Source organism: Telopea speciosissima, chromosome 5 (genome assembly GCF_018873765.1).
Source record: "Telopea speciosissima isolate NSW1024214 ecotype Mountain lineage chromosome 5, Tspe_v1, whole genome shotgun sequence".
Taxonomy (NCBI): Eukaryota; Viridiplantae; Streptophyta; class Magnoliopsida; order Proteales; family Proteaceae; genus Telopea; species Telopea speciosissima.
This window is the reverse complement of record NC_057920.1, coordinates 4,763,563-4,790,503: the sequence shown is the minus strand read 5'-3', so window position 1 is coordinate 4,790,503 and position 26,941 is coordinate 4,763,563. Positions and strand designations below refer to the sequence as shown.

The 26,941-nt window shown below is 38.7% G+C and overlaps 4 protein-coding genes across 6 annotated transcripts; 3 read left to right on the top strand and 1 right to left on the bottom strand.

The window, feature by feature from the left end:
• The first annotated feature begins 67 nt into the window (after positions 1-67).
• On the top strand, positions 68-12,300 carry LOC122661955 (protein NETWORKED 2D-like). 3 transcript variants are annotated; one of them, XM_043857475.1, is made up of 3 exons: positions 68-72; positions 6,974-7,071; positions 8,530-12,300. In XM_043857475.1, the coding sequence occupies exons 2-3, from the start codon at positions 6,978-6,980 to the stop codon at positions 12,270-12,272; spliced, it is 3,837 nt and encodes a 1,278-aa protein (XP_043713410.1). In that variant the 5' UTR covers positions 68-72; positions 6,974-6,977; the 3' UTR covers positions 12,273-12,300. The 3 variants fall into 3 exon arrangements, with proteins under 3 accessions (XP_043713410.1, XP_043713409.1, XP_043713411.1); XM_043857476.1 differs by lacking the exon at positions 68-72 and having other exon boundaries at positions 6,645-7,071; positions 8,530-9,933; positions 10,141-12,300; XM_043857474.1 differs by lacking the exon at positions 68-72 and having other exon boundaries at positions 6,643-7,071.
• Positions 77-2,985, top strand: LOC122661956. Its single transcript, XM_043857477.1, has 3 exons — positions 77-241; positions 981-1,467; positions 2,850-2,985. The coding sequence occupies exons 2-3, from the start codon at positions 987-989 to the stop codon at positions 2,897-2,899; spliced, it is 531 nt and encodes a 176-aa protein (XP_043713412.1). The 5' UTR covers positions 77-241; positions 981-986; the 3' UTR covers positions 2,900-2,985.
• Positions 12,301-13,844: 1,544 nt separating the features above from the next.
• On the bottom strand, positions 13,845-18,917 carry LOC122662761 (nicotinamidase 1). The gene is made up of 5 exons (XM_043858481.1): positions 18,716-18,917; positions 17,905-18,088; positions 17,578-17,711; positions 17,296-17,478; positions 13,845-14,230 (listed from the first exon to the last, which is right to left on the bottom strand). The coding sequence occupies exons 1-5, from the start codon at positions 18,854-18,856 to the stop codon at positions 14,138-14,140; spliced, it is 735 nt and encodes a 244-aa protein (XP_043714416.1). The 5' UTR covers positions 18,857-18,917; the 3' UTR covers positions 13,845-14,137.
• A 5,057-nt stretch (positions 18,918-23,974) lies between these two features.
• LOC122662667 (RNA-binding protein pno1) lies at positions 23,975-24,828 on the top strand. Its single transcript, XM_043858368.1, has one exon. It carries the CDS (start codon positions 24,078-24,080, stop codon positions 24,726-24,728), a length of 651 nt encoding a protein of 216 aa, XP_043714303.1. The 5' UTR covers positions 23,975-24,077; the 3' UTR covers positions 24,729-24,828.
• Positions 24,829-26,941: the final 2,113 nt, after the last annotated feature.

The following is a 26,941-nucleotide window of genomic DNA, read 5'->3' as shown; positions in this document are numbered from 1 at the left end:
AACACGACGAGCTGTCAAAGGATTTCCTCAGAGTGACGGACGAAGCAGAATAAAATTGCAGAGGCAGAAGAGGTAGAGATTTCGTAGAAGTTTAGGATTTTTTTTCTATTCTTTTTTTTTTTTTTTTAATTTTTATTTGAGGGGAAGAGCAATTGGTTAGTTGGTCACGATTTTGCTTAGATCAAAGGGAGTTTTTTCCTTTCGGATCCTCATTTCTGATTCGAAGTTTTTGAAGAAAAAGGCAAGCATTAGGGTTTGTTTTTGAGGTGATTCAAGGAGTGAAGACCGGGAAAAAAAAGTTTTGTTTCTCTTTGAAGTTTATTCTGGATTTTTTGAAGATTTTGGAATTGGTCTGGTTTGCTGAATCAGAGGATTTTGCTCGTTCTATTTGTTGATTTATCATTCAGGAATCCTTGTGCTTCATTCTGCTACTTCTAACTTCTCTAATTTCTAGCCTTTTTGTTTGGTGTTTTGAGTTCCTTTTGCTTTAGTTCCGTTTGGTTTGTTTAGTCTTTTAAGTTCTTTCTATTTACGGTAAATCCGCGTTTACCTCCTGGAAGAAACAAAGAAGACGATAAAGGAGAGAGAGAGAGAGAGTTTCTTGTGAATTTGGACGTAATCTCTTTCCTTTTTTTCTCCCATTTTCCTGAAGACATGCTTGGAAACTCCTAAAGCTTCTTCCAGACTAGATTTTAACCGCTTTATCATTGTTCTTTTTTCGATCACATCTTATCCCTTTGTTGGCCAATTATTATCTTATCTTTTGTTGCTTAGTTATTTTAAGTGGATCATTTATTCCTAATTTGGTGGTCTCTGCAGTCGGGTTTCAATTCTTTTATTCACAATTTTTCACTCCCAAGCAACCCTTGGCTCTTGGACTTATACATCAGGAGTATTCTCATTCAATCTTCTCATATCTTAATTGATTTTTTGCTTCCATTGCCAACCTATCGATCCGAATTTTTTTTTTCTTTCTCCAGGGTAGAATGTCTCTGGGTTTCCCTCGATTTTCTTGGTGGGTGTGGGGTGGAAAAGATAACGAATCTACTGTCTCATCCGGAGCTTCTTTGAATTCTTCATCTGATTTGGGATTGGGTGGGAGAGAATCTGATACTATCAAATTTCCTTCAATGAAAGGCGGAAAGATGCACTCCACGCCGAGAAGGATTAAGCGGAAATGGCACAGTCGAGAAGAGCGAAGAATCGACAGGGAATATGATGTGGTTCTGGTTCCATCAGATGGTGGGTGTTTATCGGGATCAGAATCTGACGACTCCGATTGGTCGATTGGGTGGTTGGAACCCCATGCCCCTGATTTCCTGAGTGACGATGAGACTGAAAGCAGTTTTGCCGTGCTGGTTCCATGCTATGGCCGTGGTCGTAGGGAGCTGGTGGAGGTGGATAACCCCAAGAACCAGTTTTTGGATGCCATTGGAAACCTCCCCAATACTGCAAACCATTTTCTAGGTAAGGTCTTCGTTTTGTTAACATCTGTTTCCTACTTTTCTCCCTTAAATTTCATTATGGTCTTTTCAATTTTGTATTATATTTTCCTCCATCATGTTAGTGTGATTTTCTCTTTTGATGCTTTGTTTCTATTGTAAGCCATTGTCCATAGTGGTTATGCTGAAATCATCAAGGGATTTTTATATTTTTGGAAAGAAACACTCTTTGAGGCTTCAAGTATTTTAAGAATATTGAACTCGAATGCAAATGATAATGGTTGTGACACTACTGTGTTTCAGAGATAGAACTCAAGAATAATTTTGATTGCTCAGATAGTTGTTATCACCTTAGCTAGAGGTAATAGAAGTGTTTCATTATTTCATGAATGTGTAGAGTTACCCACCGGTTTTTCCATTTGAGGGGAAAACTCATTTCTGGCAATGCTTCACCACTTTTCTTTGTGGTAACATCTTGGCTCTTGGTCCTTTTCTTGCTTTTGACTGTTCTCATAATTTCTACTTCAGCCATGTAACCTTTATCAGGGAATAGTATAAAGATAGACATTATTAATTTATCAAGAATTAATTAATATTAATTGAACTGGCCACCTGCTAATTATGACTGTTCTATTCATTGTCTTAAATCTTCTCTGAAAGAGAATTTTTTTGTTAATTGTTTTTTCTTGGGCACTCACTGATTGACAGAACCCCATTTTGGCTCATATGATATATTCCATTCAGTATATGGTTTAAAACTTTGATAGAATTTATGTGGTGTTTGTCTGACTCTGGATTCAATATTTGAGGATGCATTCTTTGTCAAAATGTAAGAACTTAGGTTGGGTGGAGACGACAGCTATTTCTAGTGATTTTAATTTCATATGTTCATATGATGTTATATCCATAATTGGATTGTTTAATTTGAAACACTGATATTCTTTCTCCTCATTTCAGATTGGGTTAGTTTGGGGAATATTAGTACAATTATTTTGGTTCTATAATTTATCATAGCCTTATCCCAACTTAATGGGGAAATTATAAGTTGGTTCTATAGTTAATAAGCTAGTTAAATGTATTAGCTAATCAGCAGCAATATGGTGGTCTCTCCTACATGAGTAAAATACATTTTAAGTTGCTTTTGTCCTTTTTAGGTTAGATTGCCAATAAAATCTGAATTCTTAAGGTTTGCAGTTCATCTGAATGATTAAAGTCATAGGAGGTAGGAAGAAAACATTAAGCATATTATTTTGTTGTGGGATATGCTATGTGTCCTTTTATTAATTTATTGCCATTTGGACTGGTAGGAGTGGTAGATATTGTGTTTCAATTTCAGTTTATGTGAAAATAAGTTGGGTTCTTTTGCCTGTGCTGACTCATTCTCTGCATTTTACTTTTGATTTGCAGAAAGCAAGAAGTATATGGAAGAGTGGGTATCTTCTCTTCAGAACAACTGAGGATTGCTGGTGGTTGTTTTCTGTAAGATTGGTCCTACTTCGGTGTTTCTTATATGTGGCTTGAAGAACCTACTATGTTTTCAGATTTTAAAAAAAAAAACAAAAAAGGAAAAAAATGAAAACAAAGAAAAGAAAAAAGAAGGTGGGCGGAGGTGGAGTGGAAGAAAGAAAAGCTTGAAAGGGAGAAGAGAAGGGGAGAGGAGAAACTTATCAGGTTCAGCTTGGAATCATGAGTGGAGTTTCAATTTCAAAGAAGATATTAAAAGGTAGAGGAAGTTACCAAAAGTTGGATTACTCACGGGGGCCTACTTTATTTTTTGTCTTGCTGCATGTTACCCTTTTTCTCCTTCCAGATTTAGGGAATATTTGAATGGAGAGGAAGAAAAAAAAAATTTTGAGGGGAGCGGGGTGGGGTTGGTATTTTGAGTTGTTTTATATTCTTTCAATGTAAATAGCTGCTATGATCATAAAACAAAAATGTAAATAGCCACTGTACATATGGAAAGCAGCATGTCTATGCTCAAGTATTACTACTACTTGTAAATAATACACTACTTGAGTTACTACATCTCTCTTCTACCTTCTATGAACTATGACCTCTTTCACTGGAGGGACACATATGATATATATAAATCTTTCTTGAATCTTAATCTCTCTTTGTGCCTCTCTACTGCAAGCCTTCTTCCCTTTTTGTTCAACACAAATCCTGCATACATAACCAGCTAGCAAGAAGTCTTCCAGTTAAGAAGATAAAATTGATGTTAAAGTAGTTTGGGTCTTGATTCCCAGCCTAACTAACATGATGGAGGATAAGCAAGAAAGAAGATGCTTCCTCAGGTCATCCAATCCAACTTGTGAGATTATTGTGTCGGGGACCAATCAATCTTTGTCCAGTAAAGCTTCCTCTTATCGGTTGCTGTTGGGCTCTGAGTGTACCCAATTCATTTGGCAGCAGCAACACAACTGCCAACTGTGGTTTCCGGAACAGATATCTGGTGGCAGTTCTTTCTTCTCCAGCTTCTCAGTCCTTTGATGGTAACTTTATTGTTTCCTTTCATCTGCGTTTTCTGATGCATATGAATTTTTGCAGCCATGGTTTGAGGAATCAAAATTGGCCAAAGGATTTTTGCAGCCATGGTTTGTGGAATCAAATTTGGCAATCAGAATTGGCTGGATCTGATTCCCATTTCCAGCTGATTCTTGATTCAAAAAAATAATTAGGTTATTTCTAAGGTTCAGGTTGAATCCGGCCAATTTTGACCGTTTCGGAATGAATCGAAATCCATGAAAGCGAATTCCATTGCTCACCCGAGTCCCTAACAACAGCATTCATCAAAAGAAATAGCAGAAATAGGAACTGGGTAGCAAAGCCACTGGAGGATCACTGCTTCAGGTAAAGCACCGTAACGTCACTAACGTGGGCCTCCTAAAATAAGAACCATATAGCATGGACTTTCTGAATAGGGCAAAGTTTTCCTCTACCCATAGAGGATGGTTCACCCCACCATCCTAATTCGGAAACAGACTCTCTACGGCGCAGCTGCTCGAGTGGCCATAGCGCAGGCACAATGAGGCATGCAATGACCGCCTTACCCGTGCTTGGGCAAGGCGTAAGGCGGTAAATGCACTCCTCACATGGTCTGCGCCGCTATGACCGCTCGGGCAGCTGGGCCATAGAAGATCTGGATCCTCTTAATTTCTAGGGGGATTTATTTTTTTTGAGTAAAAATTCTTAGGGTTCACAAACCCCTCCTAGGATTTTGGTATGTTCCATAATACCCTCCCGATTCCCATTCCCGATACCCTTGGTAGGAAACTCAATCCTTTTGAATAACATTGAATATGGGGAGAAAATTTTCCTTCACCCATAAAGAACGGTTCAGGGTTGACAAACTCCTACAAGATTTTAATAATTTTCCAAAACACCCTCCAGAGGATCAACATCATTCGCCAATCACGCATGCAGTCATTCAACAGGGCACCACAAATATCATTACTGGTGCAAATAAAGTCTCTCTCTCTCTCTCTCATACATATTCATATGTGAAAGAAAGACTCATATGCCTAACACCACAATCGACTGTGGGTATCAAATCTCAAAACGGGGCATCTTTAAATTAGCTTTTAAGGGTTACCAAAAGAACTTCCTCTCCACTCGAAGAAAGATTTAAGAGTACTTTTTCTTTTTTCCTCTTTTGCTTCTTGACTCACAAAATTCAAAGCAAAATCTCACGGACTCAAAAGTCCTCCTTTTCCGCGTAATTGGTGCATCTTTTGGAGTGGTATGAATCATGACCAAAAAAACAATCTTGTTTGTGATTCTTAGGTTAGAACACAAACAGGTGGGAGGAATTGCGATGTGTTTTTGAACTGCCAGCAAATTTTCTGTTAATAGACCTGATTTGCAAGTTGTGACACTTGAGTGTCTTTAGTTGATTGGAAAAGAAAATAGAGGAAATTTTTTTCAAACACATAAACTCATCATTGGTTTTATTATTATTATTATTATTATTTATTTATTTTTAGTTTCTTTATCCAATTATTATCTGGACCCGAACCAATCCCTATGATTTTATTAAAGATCAAACAAATAATAGGAAAGAATAAAGGGGGGGGGGGGATCCCAGCCCAAAAGATATTAAACCCTCAACTCTTCAGAAAGACAGTTCACAGTCCTTACAAGCAACCCCAAGTAAAAAAAGCCTAATTCCTTAATATAGGAAAACCAAGAGCATTTTCTCTAGTAATCCGCCAAAGATCTAGAGGGAGATTCATCTCTTCACTAAAATAAATATCAGAAGCCGCTTCACAAGCTAAATTGGCCACCCATTGGTTTTACCCTTTTATGAGAATTATTATTGTCATAAAGGTCTGTTATTTTTTTAAAGGTCACAAGGTATTTATTTTGCTATGTGGACAGATGATATTTCTTTCCAACTGTTGAATGGAATTAACATGGTCTAGATTAGTTTTGTATCAAATTTTAGAGTCTAATTCAATCAAGGGAAGCGGTTGTTTGTCCAAGAGCACAGCCTACACTAGCATTCCCTGCGTCTATCTCTCTCCTCCCCCAAATAAGAGGTAGAGATGTCATTTTACATGAAGAAGAGAGAGATAGACTCATGGGAGTGCTGGCATAGACCATGCTTCTAGACATAGTCCTTTACAATCAACCTCAAAAATAAAATAATGATGATTGATTGGTGGTGGAAATGTGGAATGGACCTCGGCAAAATGGTAAGGTTGTTTCATTGCGATTTAGTAGTCATAGGTGGGAGCTTCATGTATTGGATATGTCCTTTCTGAAGGTGGACCTGGACCTCAAAGGTAAAATTGCTCTATTGCAAGACTGTATACAATATGACCCTCCCTAGACCCCCGCACTGGCCGGAGCCTCATGCATTGGTTATATTTTTTGTTGGGTGATGGAATGTACATTAAAGAATTTCTTACTGCAATTTCCAAGGGAATAACTGAAGTAGTAATATCAGATAGATCTCCATTGTTTTCAGTATCATCATCAATCAGATCAGAAATTCATCTGTTGAAGCCATTGGTGGAGAGGGAGATGAACCAGAAAAAAAATCTTTTAATATTTTAAATTTTAATTAGATCATTCAATCGTGGTCTGGTGATCATTATTATCTCAATTATAAAAATAAGCCGGCCAATTGTTTTGAAAGAAAAATTGAGTAATGAAAAGGGTATTGGGAAAAGAAGAAAGACATGCCTGCACTCCTTTTTGGCCTTTTCTTCTGAGAGCTGGCCACGTGGACCTGTGTGTGTTCCTCACTTTAAGTTCTTGGGAAAGCTAGTTTTTTTTTTTTGGTAATGCAAGCAACTTCTCTACTCGTTCAGAATTGATAATCAATTGGTAATGGGTTGTGGGGGATTTGGGCAATCTGTGTTTAGCCCATCTGAGTCTCTCTCTCTCTCTCTTCTGCCTCGAGATTTCAGGAATCTTTTTTACACGGTTTCTCTGTAGACCCTTTCCTTCCTTCTTTTCTCTTCTTCACTGTTTCTCTGTAGAAATCGTCTTTTGGCTTCTGTAGAGATTCCAGAAAGAAGAGACAGAGAGATGTTGCAGAGAGCTGCAAGCAATGCATATTCTTGGTGGTGGGCAAGCCATATTAGGACGAAGCAGTCAAAATGGCTAGAACACAACCTTCAAGGTGTGATCAAATGAACTCTGCTTACATTGATTCATAAACCTTCTGCGTTGCACTTTCTTTTTGAAAATTTCATCTTGTTAAGAATAAATAGGCTTGTTTTTATTATGGGTTCTAGTTTAATTGTTGTGATACCCCCATTAATATCCCTTTTCCACTTCTCTTTTTCATCAATATATTAATTGGAGTTCTTAGGGTGAATGTGAATCAACTTAGTTTGTTCTCCATCTTCTCCTGTTTTAACGTTAGTTCTTTGAAATTTTAGATTTAGAGAAATGGATTCTGCTGCAGATCTCTTTCTGCACTTCAGTTTTATAGTGTATCAATTAAAGTTCCTTTTGTTTTGCATCATCAAAAAACTGTCTAGCTGCATTTTTGTGATTGGATTGGGTGAGAAGGAAATTGCCAAGAGGTCATTAAAAGCAATAATTGCTAGGAAAAAGGGAACTAGATTAGAAGGTAAACTCATCATAAATTTAGCAGCACAGTTTTTCCAAAGCACTGCAGTTCACCAGATTCTTGACTATATTGGTTTAAATTCAAGAAATAATTGCTTTTTTTTGTTAACTATCCATTGCATTATCAGTATATTCTTCATTGGTGATATTAATTTTTTTTATTCTTTGCTGATTGATTTTACATTCGCCTTGAAAGCATCCAGTTTCTACATGGACCGATTGTTTTATATTTTGTTCTCTTAGTGAAGGATAAAACATGTTGTTCTTGATAAAATCAATGTAGTAGAGATGAGGATGTTGAGATGGATGAGTAGCAAAACTAGAAAGAATAAAGTAAGAAATGATCATATTAGAGCTGACTTAGGAGTAGCTTCGATATATAATAAGCTATGAGAAACTTGTTTGAGATGGCATGACCATGTTCAATGGAGGCCTGTGGATGCTCCAGTACGGAGGAGTGATTTGATTCAGATTGAAGGAACTAAAAGAGTTAGGGGCAAACCTAAAATGACCTTAGAAGAAGTGGTGAGGAAAGACATGCATAGCTTAGTCCTTGTATCTAAGTATGACCTCGAATAGAGCTGATTGGAGGGCAAGGATCCATGTAGCCGACCCCATTTAGTTGGGATAAGGCTGAGTAGTTGTTGCTGATGGATTTCACATTCTCTACTCCTTGAAAGCGTCCAGTTTCTACGTGAAAGGATTGTTTTATATTTTGTTCTCTTAGTGAAGGATAAAACATGTTGTTCTTGATGTTAAGGACCTCAAACCTAATATCTGTGTTGTCTTGTAATTATTTTCTTTTGAGCATTTTTGGATATAATAAGAATGGAAACATCATTAATGCTTCTCAATTGAGTGTTGCTCTCTTTATTTTAAGCATTTATTTTCAGAATAAAAGTTTATCAAGTTTAGTAGCTTGTAGGTGACACCAATTCAATATCCTCAATCTCTGACATTGACAAATTTTATAATTCAAATGCATGAACTTTTGTCCTTGCAGATATGGAGGAGAAGGTGAAACACATGCTTAAACTCATTAATGAGGATGGAGACTCTTTTGCCATGAGGGCAGAAATGTACTACAGGAAGAGACCTGAACTCGTTAATTTTGTGGAAGAATATTACAGGGCATACCGAGCCCTGGCTGAGAGGTATGACCACATATCAGGAGAGCTACAAAATGCTAACAGCACCCTTGCCAATGTTTTTCCCGAGCAAGTTCAGTTTGCAACGGATGACGAAGATGATGATGATGATGGTTCACCAAGAAAATCTACTTCCTCTACCAATCAAAATAGCCTCCCCAAGGGCTTACTTGAACCCCCAAAACTCAATATCCCGAAAATTCCAAAGTTCCTAAGGGGAACGTCAGCATTGCCAACAAAGAAAGTGCAACCCAAGAAAGCTACTTCATCTACTTCTACATATACTACTGCTTTCAGTTTGCGGATGAGCACAGCTGAGGCACTTCAAGAGATCGATAAACTCCAGAAAGGTATATTGGCCCTACAGACTGAGAAGGAGTTTGTCAAGAGCTCATATGAGAGTGGGGCTGCTAAGTACTGGGAAATCGAGATGTGCATCAGCGAAATGCAAGAGGAGGTTTGCATGTTGCAAGACGAATTTGGTGTGGCAACAGTAATTGAGGATGATGAAGCACGAATTCTTATGGCAGCCACAGCTCTGAAATCATGCCAAGAGACCTTGGTGCAGTTGCAGGAGAAACAAGAGCAATCAGCTGAAGAAGCAAGAGTCGAGTACCAACGGATTAAAGAAGCTCATGGGAAGCTGTGGACAATCAAGAATGAGTTTCTCTGTGATCAGATGGATCAACCAGATCTATCTGAACAAAAAGAATCTGTGGGTTCAGGTTCAAGCTTGAATAACTTGGAGCAAGAATTTAGTAATCTGAAACAGAAGAGACTCCAGTTGGAATCCATACAGGAGAAGATCAGGGAACACTTTGATATGAACTCTGATACATCTCTTACTGTGACAGAACTGGCGGAGAAGATTGATGAACTTGTACATAAAGTCATCAGTTTGGAGACTGAAGTCTCTTCACAGGCTGCTCTGATAAATAGGTTAAGATCAGAAACTGATGAAGTCCATGAGAACCTGTGGAACTTGGATGAGGATAAGGCAACTCTTGTCAAGGGTTCCCACAATTTTATACACAAACTAAGGATATTCGATGACAAGCTATCTGGAATCCAGGATCTCAGTCGGAGTTTTGAGGACCAAAACAACAACCTCCAAACACATTTTTCTGTAGCACACTGTAACCTCAACTATCTTTCGGAGAAACTGCACTCGGTGAAGCCCGATGAGGAGATCAACATTCCAGGTTCACATCTGGCAGATATGGGCATTTTTCACAATACCAAGAAACAAGAAGAGTCCGAGAAACAAAAAGGTATGGCGACTCCTGGTGATGGATTAGAGAGCACAAAAGTCAGAAAAGCAGAAGCTGAAGAGGAAAAAAATGTTGTTCAGAATCTTAGTCCTTGTTCCAAAGATAATGAAGAAGGCAGTATTCAATCCATGGTGAGCAATATTGCTGGTGATCCCTCTGAGAAATATAAGGACCCAGAGCATCAGAACAATTTTAAGAAGCAGGATATGTCACAAACTGAAGATATTATATTCAAGGTTGACCCATGGGAGAATAGTAACCTCAATGGCATTTCTGAGAAGCAGCATTTTGTGAATTCTGATGAAGGGGTTGATACATGTGATTCATTGAAGGATAACACTGAGAAGCAGGAGTCATCCCAAATAAAAAATAATATTTTCAATGCTGACTCATGGGAGAATTGCAACATTGATTACCTTTGGAATGAATTGCATTCTGTGAGGCCTGGTGAAGAGATTTTGAATTCATCAAACAACAAAGTTGAGAAGCAGGACCTGTTCTCAATTGAACATGATAGTCTCAATGTTGAATCACAGAGAAATAGTTACTTCAATCCCTTTTCAGAGGAAGGGTATTTTGTGAAGCCTGAAGAAGAAGAGATAATGGCTTTATTCCAGGACAAAGTTGAGAAGCAGGATTCATCCCAAACTGGAGAGAGTTTTTTCAATCTTGACTCACAGGGAAATTGTGACCCCAATCACCTTCCTCAGAATCCGTACTTCATGAAGCCTGATGAGGTTGTCAAGATCTCACCTCAAGCAGAATTGGGAGCTCTTCTTGATGCCATCATATGTGCAAAGTTTGAGGGGCAAGAAGAAATGGTGGCTCCTATCGATGGGTCGAAGAACTGGAAGAAAACAAAGACACAGCTGGAAGAGGAGACAGACAAGGTTCACAATCCTAGCCTCGGTTGTAAGTATGATGAAGATGGTGCTCCTTCCAAGGTAAGCAATACCAGTGATGGTATTTCTGAAACATGTGAGGCCTCAGGGAAACTGAACAAATTTACGAAGTACAACTCCTCCCAAATGGAATATAGCATGTCTAATGTTGGCTCACAGCAGAAGGCAATTGAAGAAGAAGATGAACCAAACTGGCAAAAGTTGTTCTTAAGTGGATTGGAGGATAGAGAGAAGGTTCTATTGGCAGAGTACACTTCAGTTCTTCGGAATTATAAGGATGCAAAGAAGAAGCTTGCTGAGATAGAGAAGACAAACAGGGAAAATGCCTTTGAAACAATGGTGCAACTACGGGACCTGAAGCGTGCCAATGCCATCAAGGATGATGAGATTATATCTTTACGTCAGAAACTAAGCTTTCTGCAGACAAGTTTTGAAGGAAATCTGGATACCAACATTTCAGAATTTAAAGACACACAACAGGGAAGGCCCCATGGTGACATGACAGAAAAATCAAACTCCCATGTTTCTTATCTCCCGGCTACAAACTCAGACCAACCAACTTTCAATTTCTTAGATGATCAAAATGTTGGACCTGCAGTAAGAACCAACAAATCTATTGCAAATGGAACCATGGAAACTTACCCAACAGCAGCAGAAGATGAAGAAGAAGAGATCAAGGTGATTCTTGTTGATGAACCTCATGTTTCAACCATTGAAGAGAAATTCCGAAGGGACATTGATGAGCTGTTAGAAGAGAACCTGGAGTTCTGGTTAAGGTTCAGCACGCTATTCCATCAGATACAGAAATTTGAAACTCCAATTCAGGATCTACAAGCTGAAATCTCAAAATTGAAGGAAAACAAGAAGCAGGAGAGCAACACTACCACAGGCAGATCTCTAAAATCAGATGCCCGACCAATACACAAACACCTGAGAGAGATCCAGACGGAATTGACAGTCTGGTTAGAAAAGAATGCATTGCTGAAAGAGGAACTGCAGTACAGATTCTCATCTTTGTGCGACATACAGGAAGAGATATCAAGAGTCTCCAAGGCGGGTTCTGAAACTGAAGAAGTGGAGTTTAGTAGTTATCAAGCAGCCAAGTTCCAGGGGGAGGTTCTGAACATAAAACAAGAGAATAACAAAGTTGCAGATGAATTGCAAGCAGGTCTAGACCATGTGAGAGGACTCCAGTACGAGATCGAAAAGACTCTGTCAAAGTTGAATGATGATTTCGAGCTGTCAGGACTGAAAAGTCAGCATCAACATCATCGTGTGAGACATTCGAGCAGTCGGCCTCGAATTCCTTTGCGTTCGTTTATTTTTGGTGTCAAACCAAAAATGCAAAAGCCATCAATCTTCAGGTGCATTAACCCATCATTGCAAAAACAATACAGTGACATGGCTGCTGTACTTCCTCAGTAAATTGGTTTGATCTCATTATTTTCTTCTCTCCACTTTATTGTTTGATGAGAACATTTTTCTTCTTTTTCTCAGTCCTGAAACTTCTGAGAAATTGAATATGAAGAAAATTTTGTGTTTTCCACATGCTTCGCTTATATGAAGCACATTTAAAAGGAGTCCTGTCATGGATCTTAATCTCCTGAGAGAATGCCTATTGCCCTAACAGATTTGAATGGTGTCACCATGAAATAAGCAAACTCAGGCCACAAAAGTATTACAGATTCTTTATGCGTAGGAAACCAAAGCTTATCATGAAGAAGGCTACTTAGAGATTGTAATGCATATCACCTCATTGAACATCTAACCGAAGCTTACCCAGCTTCCCTTGTGTAACCTGGTGTCAGCTAACCTCTGGCAGCATAATAACTCATGTGATGCTGTGGATGGTGAAAGGCAAGAGTGAGATGACCTGAAAACTTCTATGGCACTGGTTACGGAGGTGACTCACTGATTTTGGATTTTTAACATGTCCGTACATGTTTACACATTTGGCATTTGCAAGATGTCTTTCTTTCCTTCCCACATTCAGAATCCCACTTATTCTTTCAGGTAGGTAAGGGAGAAAGGAGCATTTCCTTTTTGTGATATGGGGGTAAGCAACAGTCCATTAGTGTGCAAAGATTCTGAACACTGGATGTTCAAAGTCCATGTCTGAAAACAGTCAATATGATGAGAATTTCAACATGAACAGCAGATTCTAAGAAAAATGCATCTGAAAGTTAAAAAAAAAAAAACACATTTCTTCATGAACTTGCATTTTAATGAAGTGGGGGCAGATGCATAATAGATCATGAACATAGATGGTTCTTCTTTTTGCGTCATCAAGGCTGGTTCAGTCCAGTTCAGTCCAGCACTATATTGCTATTCCAGTGCACCATAACTCTCAGTTACATATGGAACCAAGCATCAACTCATGGTTATTTCATTTTTGAGCGGAGATGCAGGACTATGTTTTCAGTACTCTGTTTGTCATTCTACGTGTACAAAAAAACCATTGGATGACCATTACTTAAACAAGTTTCGACCAAATGTTCAATTGCATTTGCCTCTGAACAAATCCAAGCTACTTTCACCTGTATTTTTTATTACACTTTATTGCCTACTTAGCTTCTGATAGGATATGAATTTCTAAGTATGATGGTTGAGCGCTATATAACATGTGGAAATCTTTTAAGTGCCATACCTGCTAAAAATTCAGATGAGGTCTCACTATGTCAGGTGTTTCAATCATGCAAAATTGGCATCTTTTTTTTTATATAAAATAAAATTGGCTTCTTGTACATTTATATCACGAACGATGTCCAAATCCCGTTAATTAAAACTATATACAATCCATTCTGAAAATCGAGCAATAGGCCTCGGCAATATGCGGTGCAATAGCCCCTTCTATCAGTTACACATGTAATGGATGTGCCCCTTCACTATATTCTAAAATTTAACCAGCACTACTGCTGATTTTTCATTGCATTGGGGATGGTTGATTTAAATGTGGATCTGGGGTCAAGGACTTGCAATAGCAATTCACAAGGCTAGTAACACAAACTTAAAACTAGATATCATCGATCATAAGGTAATAGCATACAACAATTCCATGAAAGAGGTGAATTGTATAATACACTAGTCTGTTCCATTAAATGTTTGAGCCAAACCTGGAACAGATGACACTCAAGTATGGCAATTTTACTAGGTACTAAACAACAGGCTCCATTCTGTGCAAGATTTCATGCTAAATTGCATCTCTCTGGTTTCTTCAAATCTTACGGCAAGCCCTTCCAGTATGTAAGCAAGGACATCAAGGAGCAACCACAGTTATTCAAGGTACTGAATCATGGCACCATCAGTGCACCAAATGAAACTTCCTGCACTACCTTGGCTCCTCTACCCTTGGCCATGTATAGGCTAACATGATGCATTAGATCCTGCAATTGGAAAAAGATGAGAATGGGACCAAAAGGCGTATGTTTAAATACCTAATAAAAACTTTGCTGAATAAAGGATGGGTCAATTATTGAAAAAAAAAACACAGCAATTAATAATATTTAGTAAAAACAAATGAATTTGTGCTTGATGTGGAAACAGACTGAAGTACACCTCCCTCAGCTATGACAAGAATTAACCAAGGAAAGCCAAAAAAAAACACAGATTTCAGCAAGAAATATTTTTTCTGTTATTTTGTTAAATTAAACTTCAAAATAAGTTTTGAATAACACTGATGTTGTAATTAGTATTTAAGGGTTTTATGGCTGCCAATTAGGAGAAGATAAGTTTTAGCAATAGGCTAGAGAAAAGTGAACTTCAATACATATTGCTACAATAGAGCAGATTTTAGGATTTCTATTGAGGATTCAACTATTCTGAAAAAAGAAACTCAATGGGACATGAGATTCTGCACAAAAATATAAGGAATGATAGAGGAGGAGAAGGGGAAAAGCACTACCATACCCACGATTAGAAAGCATCACACTCCAGGGTTGGAACTTTGGAGAGATTTAAAAAAAAAAAACATGCACTAAGCTTGTCCATAGAATATTCATTTAGTACTACACTTAACTGTTATGCTGAAAAATGGAAATCCCACCATACACTGATCTTACTAGTATTTTGGCCATAAGTCTCCCAAACCAATGTATTTGCAGTTTCTTCTGTGAGTTGGGTCGCTGAAAAGGTCTCAAGTGACATCAAAATAAGCAAGATACACAAATTTTTACCCCCAAAATGTAACCCAAAAGAAAAATTATGAGGAAGGACTCAAACTAGACTTAGATTTCTAAACTAAAAACTCAAAGATGCAAAGCTAAGTTTGGGAACAAGGTGGAAACCTAGTGGTAACCCAGAATAACTTTAATATTAGCCACATTCAAGAAACTTCTTATTTTGGTTCCATGTAGATCCCTGAATAAACTCCTTTCTCAAGATACTCCTGAAAAAGCTACTCTTAGGGTATTTTAAAGAATTTTCAGCAGCTAATCCCTATCATTGTTTTCAGTCCACTACTGATACTCGTGAATTGACATTCTTCCCAAGGACGTAGGAAAGACGGGAAGATTTTCAAAGAGTATGCCAGGTAGAAAAAAAGAAAAAAAAAAAAAAGAGGGGGAGGGGCGGGAAGGATTCCTTTGTTGTTGTCTACCTGTCTTCTCTAAAGGTCCCATGTGGGACTTTCTCCTGTTTAGAAGGTTCAAAGCCTAGGCTTGCTAAAAAAATCTCATCTTATGCAGGACTAGATCTTGTAATTTGCTATCTAACAGAGGAGTCGACAGAGACTTTGTTTATTGTCTCATGCACTGAGACTATGGGCTTATATTTTGTTGCTTAGCCCTCGAGTTTGTTTTGGGCTTTATATTTTGGGAGTTTTTCATTGCATACTTCTCTTGGACTTCCTTGGTTTTCTGCTGTATATTCTTATGAAGAGCAGCCCTCTGCTTTTGGCACCCCTCAAGCTGGTGTGTAAAACTTTCCCATCTATTTTATAAGAAGCTGCTTGGACTTTCTCCTAAACTCTTTCCAGAGGCTCCTCTTGTTTGAATGTAAAAAAAAAACATGTAAAGGAAAATTCTCAATCAAGATCTATCTTTTTTATGTAGTTATTACCTGGAAACAAACAAAACCTAAAAGGAAATCTGTCTCACTTGTGCATCCCAATATATATATATATATATATATATATATCACTTGCCTTGAGGAATATATGGATGAATGTGAGTGGATCCATGCAATAGAGGACCCCACACCCATGTCAATCCTTAAATTTCAGCTGAAAAGAGTATTGGAAGCATTAAAAAGTAAGTCAAAGTTTCATAAAATTACAATAATGACATTTCACTGTAATGCCATTTAGTGGTTTTGTAACTTTGAGCTTATTTTTTAGGCACTTCCGCTGATTTTTTGGAGCTGAAACTTGACCAATGCGGTGAGTGTGGATTATACATAACATGAACTCACCCATGCTTACCACATGGCAAGTGGTGAAAAGTCTAACGTCATCAGCTGAAAATTGACTATTCATAGATCAATTATATTTCTGGAGAACAGCACAATGGAATGGGATTTTCAAGAAAGTAAATAATGCATTTAAAAGAATATTCATTCTCTCACACTCCAGCAAATAAATCACCAATATCCCTTCATCATACCTTAGCAAATACCTTTAAGAACTTAAAGGTAGGTTGCCGAAAAAGAAATGAAATAACATGCTGAGATGTTCTAAAAAGCTTAGTGCTGCTCCATTGAAGTTAAGCAGTCAAAGGTAGGTTAAGAAAACAAATTAAAATTAAAGAGGGAGAGAGAGAGAGAGAGAGAATCCCATGTGTCACAAAGAAGATGCACTGGAATTAAAGGGTCCGGTTTTTCTTTCCACAATGCTCACACAAGTAAAACTTCAACCAGACATGTCTTTAATCCTTTATAATGGGATTTTAAAAATGATGGGTTTACCCTTCTGCATGAGCTTATTCAACTGCCCTGGTCACAAGAACCACCAAGGATTAGTGAATGCCCATGCAGCAGATCCCCTTGTCTAGGACAAAGCTACACGAGATTGTTCACTCATAACAACACCTTATGTAAACCAAAGTGCTTACAAAATTAAAAAATAAAACTTTAATGCACTTAATTGCATAGAAGTATTTAAAATTGTTTATCCCCATGAACATTAGATGTGTGTCAGTCAGTCAGTGGCTGAAGTAATTTAAGTTCAGATGTGAGTGCCTGATCCACTCTAGCCAATCAAAGCATTCAAAACTTTCAGATAGGGAGACAAGCAGCATTTGTTCCATCATAGGAAACAATGAACTGGCTTACTTCAGTATTCAGTACCATTAAATATTTTTAGAGAATATTCACCCAAAAAATATATATATATTTTTAGAGAATAATTAGATGTCAATAATGTGTATGAAAATGAGAAGCAGTCACATATTTCTCCTTAAAACATATATATATATATATATAAAAGTATTTCTACCAGATCAATGATTGAGAGTACCTGTGGATGGGCTATAGCTTTCATGTTATGTGCAACATGCACTGGAAGATCATATGTTGCACAACCATGGGAATACACCACCACATCCTCGAGAGGGGAGAGAAACCCACGATTTCTTGCAGATAATGTGGAGGCCACGAAATCGAACACACAGATATCTGTGCATATTCCTACTACCAATATCTTCACAACAGATTCAACATTAGTTAACACTCATACAATGCTTGTATCCAACAATTCACTGCAATGAGACTATGCCCCAAGAAACAAAGGAATACTCACAACTTTAATTTCATTAGTTCCCACCCAATCTATAAGGACATTTGAACCATCTTCTTCAATTGAACCGATAAACCCATCAATGCACTCTTTGCGCCTAATTGTTACATTTTGTTCCTTCTCCAACCATTGCAGAGCTGGAAAAGGGGGGTGAGAAATATGAGAGAGAGTATTGAGCAAAACTTTAATATTCCCAAAAATACCTTGTTCTTAGATAATCAGATAAATCTTCACATAATTTCTAGCTAAAATCCAAGCACGTGAATCTTGATTTTTAATTCTACAAAAGGAAATCCATAATGCAAGAGAAGAACAAAGAAGTGCAAGTACCTGGAACCAAATTTGATTCTTCTGTTCCAATTAGGCAATGAGGAGGATATGGATGCTCTGGTTTATCAGGATGATGAGTATCAAGATAAGCCAGGACAGGCCATTTCTTCTCACAGAACACTCTGGCAAGCCTCACAGACTCCTCTACCATTCCAGATATCTGTGTGTCGGGATCTCTTGGAGCCTGTAAAAATGCTTACACCAAACAAGAATTTAAACAAAACCAACCAACTTCTATATTAGCCTCTAAACATAATCAACGTAATTGTAATCAATGGAAAAGAGATGCATCCGTGATCAAATTTCTCCTCTGTTAGGTTCTTGACCAAAATGTTGACCGATACGTCAAAAGCTTTGAAGCTGATGAAACGCGTTAAATCAAACCCTTTAACCTATCTCATACCTAGGCTGAACCAATTTAGCGCCCATACACCTCCTCCCTCTTTCTGGTCCCCTCCCCCAACCCTCCATGTCCCCCACCCCACCCTTAAACCACAAAATCCGCAACTCGATTTCCAGAGCTGTTGTCTAACCCACAAAAGCTTCTGAAGAACCTTTAATCATAGGTGAATAAGTTGAATTTTGCCACAACCGTGACTTTGGGTTTCTGATATGACTCGTAAAGGAACTTCCGAGAGAGAGGGAAATAGAACGAACACAAAAACAGCCAAAATCTTCGAATCAGATCAAGAAAAGAATCGACAAAAAAAAATCCGCTAATTGCGAGGGTCCGATTTTCAGATACAAAACCAACCCTGCAGAACAAATAGACAATGAGAGAGAGAGAGAGAGAGGTGGTAAAGATGCTTACCAGATTCCCACCTCCAACGGTGCAGAAGCCATTGACAAGGTCCACCAAAACGAGACCGGTGACCACGTCGTCAGACAAAACCAGAGAATCCTGCTCAAGTGGAAGCTGGGTCTTCAACATATCCAACGTCTGCGATTCCATCTTTGGAAACCCGTTTCAACTCTGAAAACAAGGAAGAAATGAAGAAAAAGGATGGGAATGGAGGAGAGGAAATGATGAATTATATAATAGGAAAGATAGAGTTTTCTTTCCTCTATGGAGGAGAAGATAGCGATTGAAAGAAAAATCTAATATAAAACTTTCTCCATAAAACTATACACTTCTCTTCCCTTTCAGCCTCTCATCCTGCATTGTTATCTTCTCAAACAGTGTAAAAATGGAAACTTTTGTCAAAAGGAAGAACAAAATGTATGTTCTCATCCTCATACACAGTATCTTCCTTCTCGTTTTCATTGTTTGTTTTTTGCCTTTTTTTCTGCCTTTCTCTCCCTTATTGATTGAGACTTGAGAAAGTAAAAAATGGAATTGTGTCTTCCCTCTCGTTTTCATTGTTTTTTTTTTCTGCCCCTCTCTCCCTTGTATTGGTTGAGACTTGAGACTTGAGACTTGAGACTTGAGACTTGAGAAACTCCATTAGGATTAATTCAGAAGTACCATGAAACAACTTACCTCAACAACAACTCAACCCAAGTTGAAAAATTTGTGGATCGCTACAGGTACAGGCTTCTGCAACTGACTTGTGAAACCATATTCCTATACTTCCCAATTCCAACTCTTTGGAGAGGAAATTAGGAGTGGGTCAACGCGTCGGACTCTAGGTGGAGATGTCGACACGTGGCTGTTCGGACATCCAACGGTACCGAACTTAAAAAAAAAAGAGGGAAAATCAATGAGCTCGGATCCTTAAATGTCCGAGCTGCCACCAGTCGATATCTCTATCCCAAACTGCCGAACTGAACTGCACAATTTAGAAAATTGGAGAGAATAAAATCTGATGTTGTATATAAGAAGGGTCTATGTCCTTTTATACGACATTGGTTACCTTATCCTCTCACTCGCCTAAACTCATAGTAATGTCTAATCGGGGACCACTAAGGGGGGATCCCCCTATAAGGTTGTTTGTCATGATTTTTTTCAATAGGAACTTTAGATGCCATTGATAGTAAACGATAGGAATCAAGATAGCTAGGATATAAAACTTGGGAAATATAATAGGAAATTTTAGCTGGGCTGTGATCCAAACATGCAAAGAAAGCTAGAAAACGAAAGGGCGCACTAGCAGCGTAGAAAACCCCTAATCATCTAGGGGCCCTAAACATTGCGCAAGATTCTTAACGTACTCTTAGTATAGTCTCAATTTTTCATCTTTGGTCTTCCACTTCCCTTGCATTTGGCAAATGACAAATGATGAATCTCCATATACCTCTTCCCCCGCCCCCTCCCCCACACAAAAAAATAAATAAATAAGATCCATCACCGAACGCATAGGAAATGGCAATTGCACTTGCAGCCTACGGCTCTATCTTACAACTCACTGTGACCATTTTAAAATCAAGGGAGACGGGGAGAGGGATCTACACATTGCCAGATTATATTAACATCTTACACCGACCATGGGAAGCTAAGAGCGGGCAACAAAATAATATGGGGAAGAGATCGTTGCATGGGCCTCTAGAGCCTACATGCATGTTGGCCAATGGGAAAGTGCAGACAAGCATCGTCCTAGGCGGGATTTTCGCTATTCCATGGGGACAGTGTAATAATTTCATGCACTTCTATGTCTAGGCCCAAGATTTACGGGGACCACACGACCAAGTAGCATTCTTTTTCCCAAATAATATATGGGAGAAAGTTTTCTACAGGGGAGAGTGTGCCCTATGCCCAGACATAGGGGTGAAATGACTGCGTTGTTGATGCCGCTACACGTGCCCCCATTGATCCCCTGCATGTGCTCCTCCACAAATAACTCTTACCCATAATATATTTAAGGGTAAGAGATTGTTGTCTGGTCGCGTGGGGCCAATGAGAGCATGCACAGGGGCATCAACACGGATGGGGTTTTAATTTCACGAGGCTGGCGGTAATTCCGCATGCTCATGTGTCTTGGAGCAGAGGCCATGCGATTAGGTAGCTTTCTTTTTCTTATCATGTGGCCCTTGCACTAGTGAGAGGCCAATGACAGCGTGCGCAAGAGCATTAATATGGATGGAATTTTTATTTCATGGGAGTTGGGCGGTCGGGACAAAACAAAAAGTTTCACAACTCACAATTCGACAAGTTGATGATAATATTTCATCAAGTTGTGATTTTATTTATTTATATATTTTGTGATAACGAGGAGTATCTATATACATTGGCTCAACTAATCCCTTGACAACTGGATGGCCAACACTCTTATTGTCGCACTACAAAATCTTTGTCACAACGGTCAACTGGCTTGAGACTAAGTGATGGTTAGCCCAAGGTGAGGGCAGTGGGATTTGAACTTTGAACGTCCAAGTTTACGGTTATCCCCAACTCTCTACCACTAACCCAACACCCCTAGGGTTCCAAGTTGTGAATTGTTCAAGTGAATCAAAATTGTATCCCTTTCAGTATTTATGTCTTGCCTCATTGTCTGAATAAAAAATATTAAGTGAGAATCATGAGTCACAACAGAGGGGTGTCAATCCATTGTTCGATTAGGTCAAACCCTTTTATGTTGGTTATTGGGTCAACCTAAAATCAAACGTTAAGGAAGTTTTCAATTTGGATTGAGTTCGTTTTAGTTTTTTTTGTCATCAGATTATAATCAGACTACTATTGGGTAGGCCTGTCAAAAAAGCCCTGCCGGTTCAAACCCGCCTTGAGCCCGGCCTGGACCCGACCCTGATTTTTCAACCTGAAGGGCGGGATTGGATTTAGGCGTTTAGCATTACCTTGGCCCTGGCAGGGTCGGTTCGGTTCGGGTTTAGGCCCCGGGCTTAGCCCGGCCCGACCCGACACTGTGCTATATAGGTTGGGCTTTTGGGGGTCTATATTTTGTACCGTAGGATTTAAGTTTTTTGTTTTTGTTAGAACCGTAGGATTTAAATTGGTTTAGAAAACGAAAAACCCTAATCTCCTAAGTCCTAACATTTCGTTTCCTCTCCCACCCAAGTGTCTGGATTAGCTCATTAGCCTCATCTATCGTTCTCGTTTGGACTTTGGAGGAGAAGGCTGACGAGGAGAACTGCAAGGCGAGTTTGGACCAATTAGGTATGTCCGATTGTTCTTCTTCTTGCGTATCTATTTCGTGGTTCCTCTCTTCTCTTTGCTCTTTCTCCTTTTTTTTCTTTTCACTGGGTCGAACCCTAGAAGGGGTTGATCGAAGTTTCAGAGGGAAAAAAAGGGGTGGTGGTGGGCGTTTTCCTGGATTTTTTTAAAGTCAAATGGGTGGGGTGATTTTCAGTGAAAATTGAAGTTATCTGGTTTGGGGTCAAGGAATTGGGTGGGAATGAGAGTCGAAGGGAGGAGCGTTTTTCTGTGAACGTCGAGGGTTTTTGTTTGTTTGTTCGCTGTTACAGGCTTACAGCAGGGGGTAATGAAAGGAGAATAGGTTGTTACTGTTGGAGTCGAGAGGGGGGGGGGGTTGGGGAGATGGGGCTGCTGTAGATGATTTTTTTTACAGCTCTCGGTGGCAGAGGGCAAAGGCATGGACGACAAAACTGGGTGTAGAATGTAAAACAGAGATCTCTTGAACTTTTGAATTAATAGATGGAAACGGATAGATACCCAAATCCATATGTCTTTTCTTAGATAATTTTTTTTTCTTAAATTTATCTTGGATTATTGAATTTTTTTTTTTTGTGGCTTTTAGTAACCCGGCCTTCGGGTTAGTGTGATGATATGTACATGTTTGATTTCATTACTGAGGACTTGTAGTACTGCAGTTATTTTTCTTCTTGCGATCTATCTTCTATCTTTTGACTTTCAAGTTTTTTCTTTCCCTATTGATATTTATACACAATTAAGCTTAGAAAGGAGAGCAGAATGGGGAGAAATTTCAGATCCCAAGCTAACGAGATTCATTGAATGTACTGTTTATAAGCTGATCATTTTTACTGCTTCAAATTCAGTTAAGATATTTTACTTGCAAGAGGCGGAATATGACAATCACAATGCTGACAATCCTAGAAACTTACAATCTGATCAACTTTGACATAGTAAAAATTACAGGCATAAGAAAAACCATTTCCAAAAAAAAATAAATAAAAATTAAGTCAGGGTCAGGGACAGGGTCAATCAGGGCCAACCCGACCCTGCCTGACCCTATTAGGGTCAATCTGGGCCGGGTCGGGTCAGGGAAAACCCTGGCAGGGTCGGACTGGGTTGAGGGATTCTTAGGCCCTTCCAGGGTTGGGTTAGGTTTTAGATTAAGGCCCCTAGGGTTGGGTTAGGGTTTAGGGCAGGCCCGGCCCAACCCGACCCATTGACACCCCTAATATTTGGCTTTGAGTTTAAAATTTTAATGGATTCATGGAGGTTTATATTCTTGTAACTTCAAATTTCATACATTTTTCTGTACTGGAGAAATTCTCTTATTGTGCATCGCAAGTTTGATCGTGAATTGAATCAAACTTGCGATTTTTGGCTTTGAGTTTTCTGTGTAAGTGAATGATTCGTGGCATGGATAATAATCTAGTACCTTTAATTATGATTCCTTTTTTTGTGTTTTTTAAAATTCTCCATATTTTCTGTGTAGCAAAGACTGGTTTCCCAATCATAAGTTACAGATTTTTAACGATTGAACTTTTATTTGGGATTTGAAGTGTTGCATTTTGCCTGTTAAGCTCTGTTTTCTTTCCTTTTATTATTTATTTGTGATCCATATATGTTTTGGTCTTCAATCTGAACTATTAAACTTCTGTCACTAAGCTTGATGCTGTCACCTTTTAGGATCTCACCATAATTCAATCCAATAATACTGCAAAAATCCTGATACTCTAACCTAATGCTCTGGTCTTTTCTGGTAGAGTTGTGTTTCTTGAGTCCCTACAATCCTTTTTACAATCTAGAAAGCTTCTCTATATCCTTCTCCCTGTAGTACTTTCAGTAAGTTGAACCTTGGGGCTTCTGAGCTAAATTTTTTTTGTCATTCCTTGTGTCTTGCATTATATTGTAAGATTCTTACATTTCTATCACTTATGTAATTTTTATTATTGTAATTATTTTTTCTTTCTTTCTTTTCTTTTGTGCAAGTGTGAGTTTAATTTAATTACTGTAAATGTGAGTGAATAATATGCTTATTTGATTTTGTGCTTCTGTTAGGATTTATATATCATTCTTGGAATCTTGAAGTTATTCACTGAAGAACATTTAGTCATACAATCGAAAAAAAGCTATGTCTTCCATGGAAATTGAGAAGGTTTCTTTAGAAACCAATGTTGGATCTATTCCAGTGAAGCCAAAATTCGAGCCTTTGAAGGCTCACGAGATGTCTGATGGACGTGTTCAGTTTCGGAAGGTTTCTGTTCCTCCGCATCGGTATACACCTCTGAAAAAAGCATGGATGGAAATCTACACACCAATATATGAACAGATGAAAATTGACATTCGTATGAATCTGAAGGCTCGGAAGGTTGAATTGAAAACTAGATCAGACACTCCTGATGTCAGTAACCTACAGAAATCTGCTGATTTTGTCCATGCGTTCATGCTCGGGTTTGATGTGATAGATGCAATTGCTCTGCTACGTATGGATGAACTCTATGTGGATTCATTTGAGATAAAGGATGTGAAGACATTGCGAGGTGAACATTTATCTCGAGCAATTGGAAGGCTGTCTGGTAAAGGGGGTAAGACGAAGTTTGCAATTGAGAATTCTACAAGGACAAGGATTGTGATAGCTGATACCAAGATTCATATCCTAGGATCTTTTACCAACATCAAAGTTGCTAGGGATTCTCTTTGTAGCCTCATTTTAGGTTCTCCGGCTGGTAAGGTGTATTCAAAACTTAGAGCAGTCAGTGCTAGGCTGGCAGAAAGGTTTTGATCTTCCGAAATTTTGGGTTTTTGTTGAGGGTTTAATTTAGATGCTCAATGTGCGGGATATAGTGTTGTTATGTTTTGTTGACTATTCATTTGCTGAGAGATAGAGAGAGGCTCACCTCATAGTAACAGATATTTTTTTCACAGAACTCTTACATTTCTGTAAGTGTCTGGGGGCCAAGTATGAAATTAATGGTCTCAAAACTAGTATAACATATTTTCAAGCTTTGCTGGTGCATCTCCTTTATGTTTGTTGTATAGAATCTCTCTTTTTACTTGATTTGGCACTCTAACCCAGTAGTCCATATAGTTTCTCGACAAACCTCTCTTAGTTATTTTCTAAAACTATTATCTCATCGGCATGATATATTTAATTGGTTTTTCTCCTTGTATTTGGCTGATAATATATTTCTTACATTATTAAAGTTGATGGTTGATGAGATGACAAGTTAATGTGGTTATTGTGCTTAGCAAATCTGGTTTGCTTGTTACATTTCAAAACAGTTAGTGAGAGGACCTGCCTTTTCTTCTTCTAGTCTCTTTTTGGGGGGTAATGAACAGTTCTGATTACAGAATGGAAAGAGAATGTGTTAAACACAACCACACTGAAATCAACACTACCACCCAAGTAGGTATACTGAACAAGCCCAGCCAATTCTTGTGGTATTTGATCCATCTGGTGGCCTCTTGGACAGACTGGATTGCTCACCTGCCAATCTCATGGACATTCTTATCAACACACTTGCGAGTGGATTCAAGTATAAAAGTGTTTACAGACGGTGGAGGGCTAACAGAAGTGAATAAGAAGTGATATAATTTAAAGCCCCAGGACGCACTCTCACTCAACACCTCCACCTTAACCCTGGAGCAAAATAATTCTACAAATACGATGGTGGGATCATTATACTCTCCTCAGATTCCAATTTTACGTGCCTGTGCACTAAACACAGGCACAGAATGACAATATATCAACCAGCACTGCTACGGGCCCCATTGGATTTGAATTCTTCTGTCACCAATTAGCTGATAAATAATTTGATGAAACTCAAACAGAATGAACCAAAACAGATGTCATGGAGTTAATTGGATCAACTAATCAGTTCCTAATTGGTTTCCCTTTTTATAGCCTTTTTCCAGCAACTCCATGATATTCCCCACCCCCATTGGAATCGGTGCTGAAAAATCTGCTAATTCAAGCAAGGCTCTGAAAGAGTGAAATCCATCAAATGCGTAACAAATAAAATGACAACGGATGATAAGAGAGACAGGGAGCCCGGGAGGTCAAAACTGTCTCTCTCATTCTGTCACTCATTCTCTCTCTTCTTGCCTTGAAGCTTCTAAAAAAGAACCCTAAAAGGAAGCATGGCCCATGCGTCCAAATACAAGAGTCTTGGGGAAGAAATGACTACTCTACTCCTCATGAAAAGTGGAATCCCACCCTTGTTGATGTTTTCATGCACGTTCCCATTGGCCCGCACTGATTCAGGACCCCTGTTCTGGTTCAGAATAATACTCCTTAACATCACCTGGTCTTAGAGAACAAGGAACTATTCTTGATACCGTGCTACATTGCAACTAAAATCACAAGAAAGCCACATTGGCATCTATATATAGAGAGGAGAGTATGGGAGGTGGTTGAAGGTAGATTATCACACTAAGTGAAGACAGGAGAGTCGATCCCTGATGACCTCCTGGGACCTTGCAACCTACTAACATGGGTACCAACCAACTGATCAAACTACCATCTTCAAGGCTTGAAAAACAGATTCATCTCAAGCCACAGCCATACTGAATTGTTTATAAAGCCTAGGCAAAAAAAAGTCAGATCTTTACCTGGGTTGATCACATTGGTTTTTCTTTTTAAACTTTGTCAACAATAGTAACTCATTAGTGGTGAAGCAAACAAAACGCGAGAGGAATGCCCTACTATGCTTTGGCAATCCACATATGACCAGTCAAGTTTAGGGATTGGCAATATTGGGGTAACTGGTGCCCCAAGCCCTCTTAAGATTGGGTCTGACCTCTTTAAAGGGTTAGGAGCACATTTGATGCGGAACCACACACGTTTGGTCCGTATTCTTGAAATAGATTCTAGGTCCGGAACACATTCTGAAATCTAATTCTTCTCTAGTTTCTCACTTCAGAATGTATTCTAGACCCAAAAATCTATTCCGAGAATAAATACCAAACAGAGTAAAAACCCACCTCGAGTTAGAC

Excerpts from the sequence above, each read along its gene's own strand:
- LOC122661956 (XM_043857477.1), top strand. The coding sequence starts at position 987 with ATGTCTCTGGGTTTCCCTCGATTTTCTTGGTGGGTGTGGGGTGGAAAA. Across the intron at positions 1,468-2,849 it reads TACTGCAAACCATTTTCTAG|AAAGCAAGAAGTATATGGAA; the intron begins GTAAGGTCTTCG and ends TTTGATTTGCAG.
- LOC122661955 (XM_043857475.1), top strand. The coding sequence starts at position 6,978 with ATGTTGCAGAGAGCTGCAAGCAATGCATATTCTTGGTGGTGGGCAAGC. Across the intron at positions 7,072-8,529 it reads GCTAGAACACAACCTTCAAG|ATATGGAGGAGAAGGTGAAA; the intron begins GTGTGATCAAAT and ends TTGTCCTTGCAG.
- LOC122662761 (XM_043858481.1), bottom strand. The coding sequence starts at position 18,856 with ATGGAATCGCAGACGTTGGATATGTTGAAGACCCAGCTTCCACTTGAG. Across the intron at positions 18,089-18,715 it reads CCGTTGGAGGTGGGAATCTG|GCTCCAAGAGATCCCGACAC; the intron begins GTAAGCATCTTT and ends GCATTTTTACAG. Across the intron at positions 17,479-17,577 it reads GAACTAATGAAATTAAAGTT|ATATTGGTAGTAGGAATATG; the intron begins GTGAGTATTCCT and ends TCTGTTGTGAAG.
- LOC122662667 (XM_043858368.1), top strand. The coding sequence starts at position 24,078 with ATGTCTTCCATGGAAATTGAGAAGGTTTCTTTAGAAACCAATGTTGGA.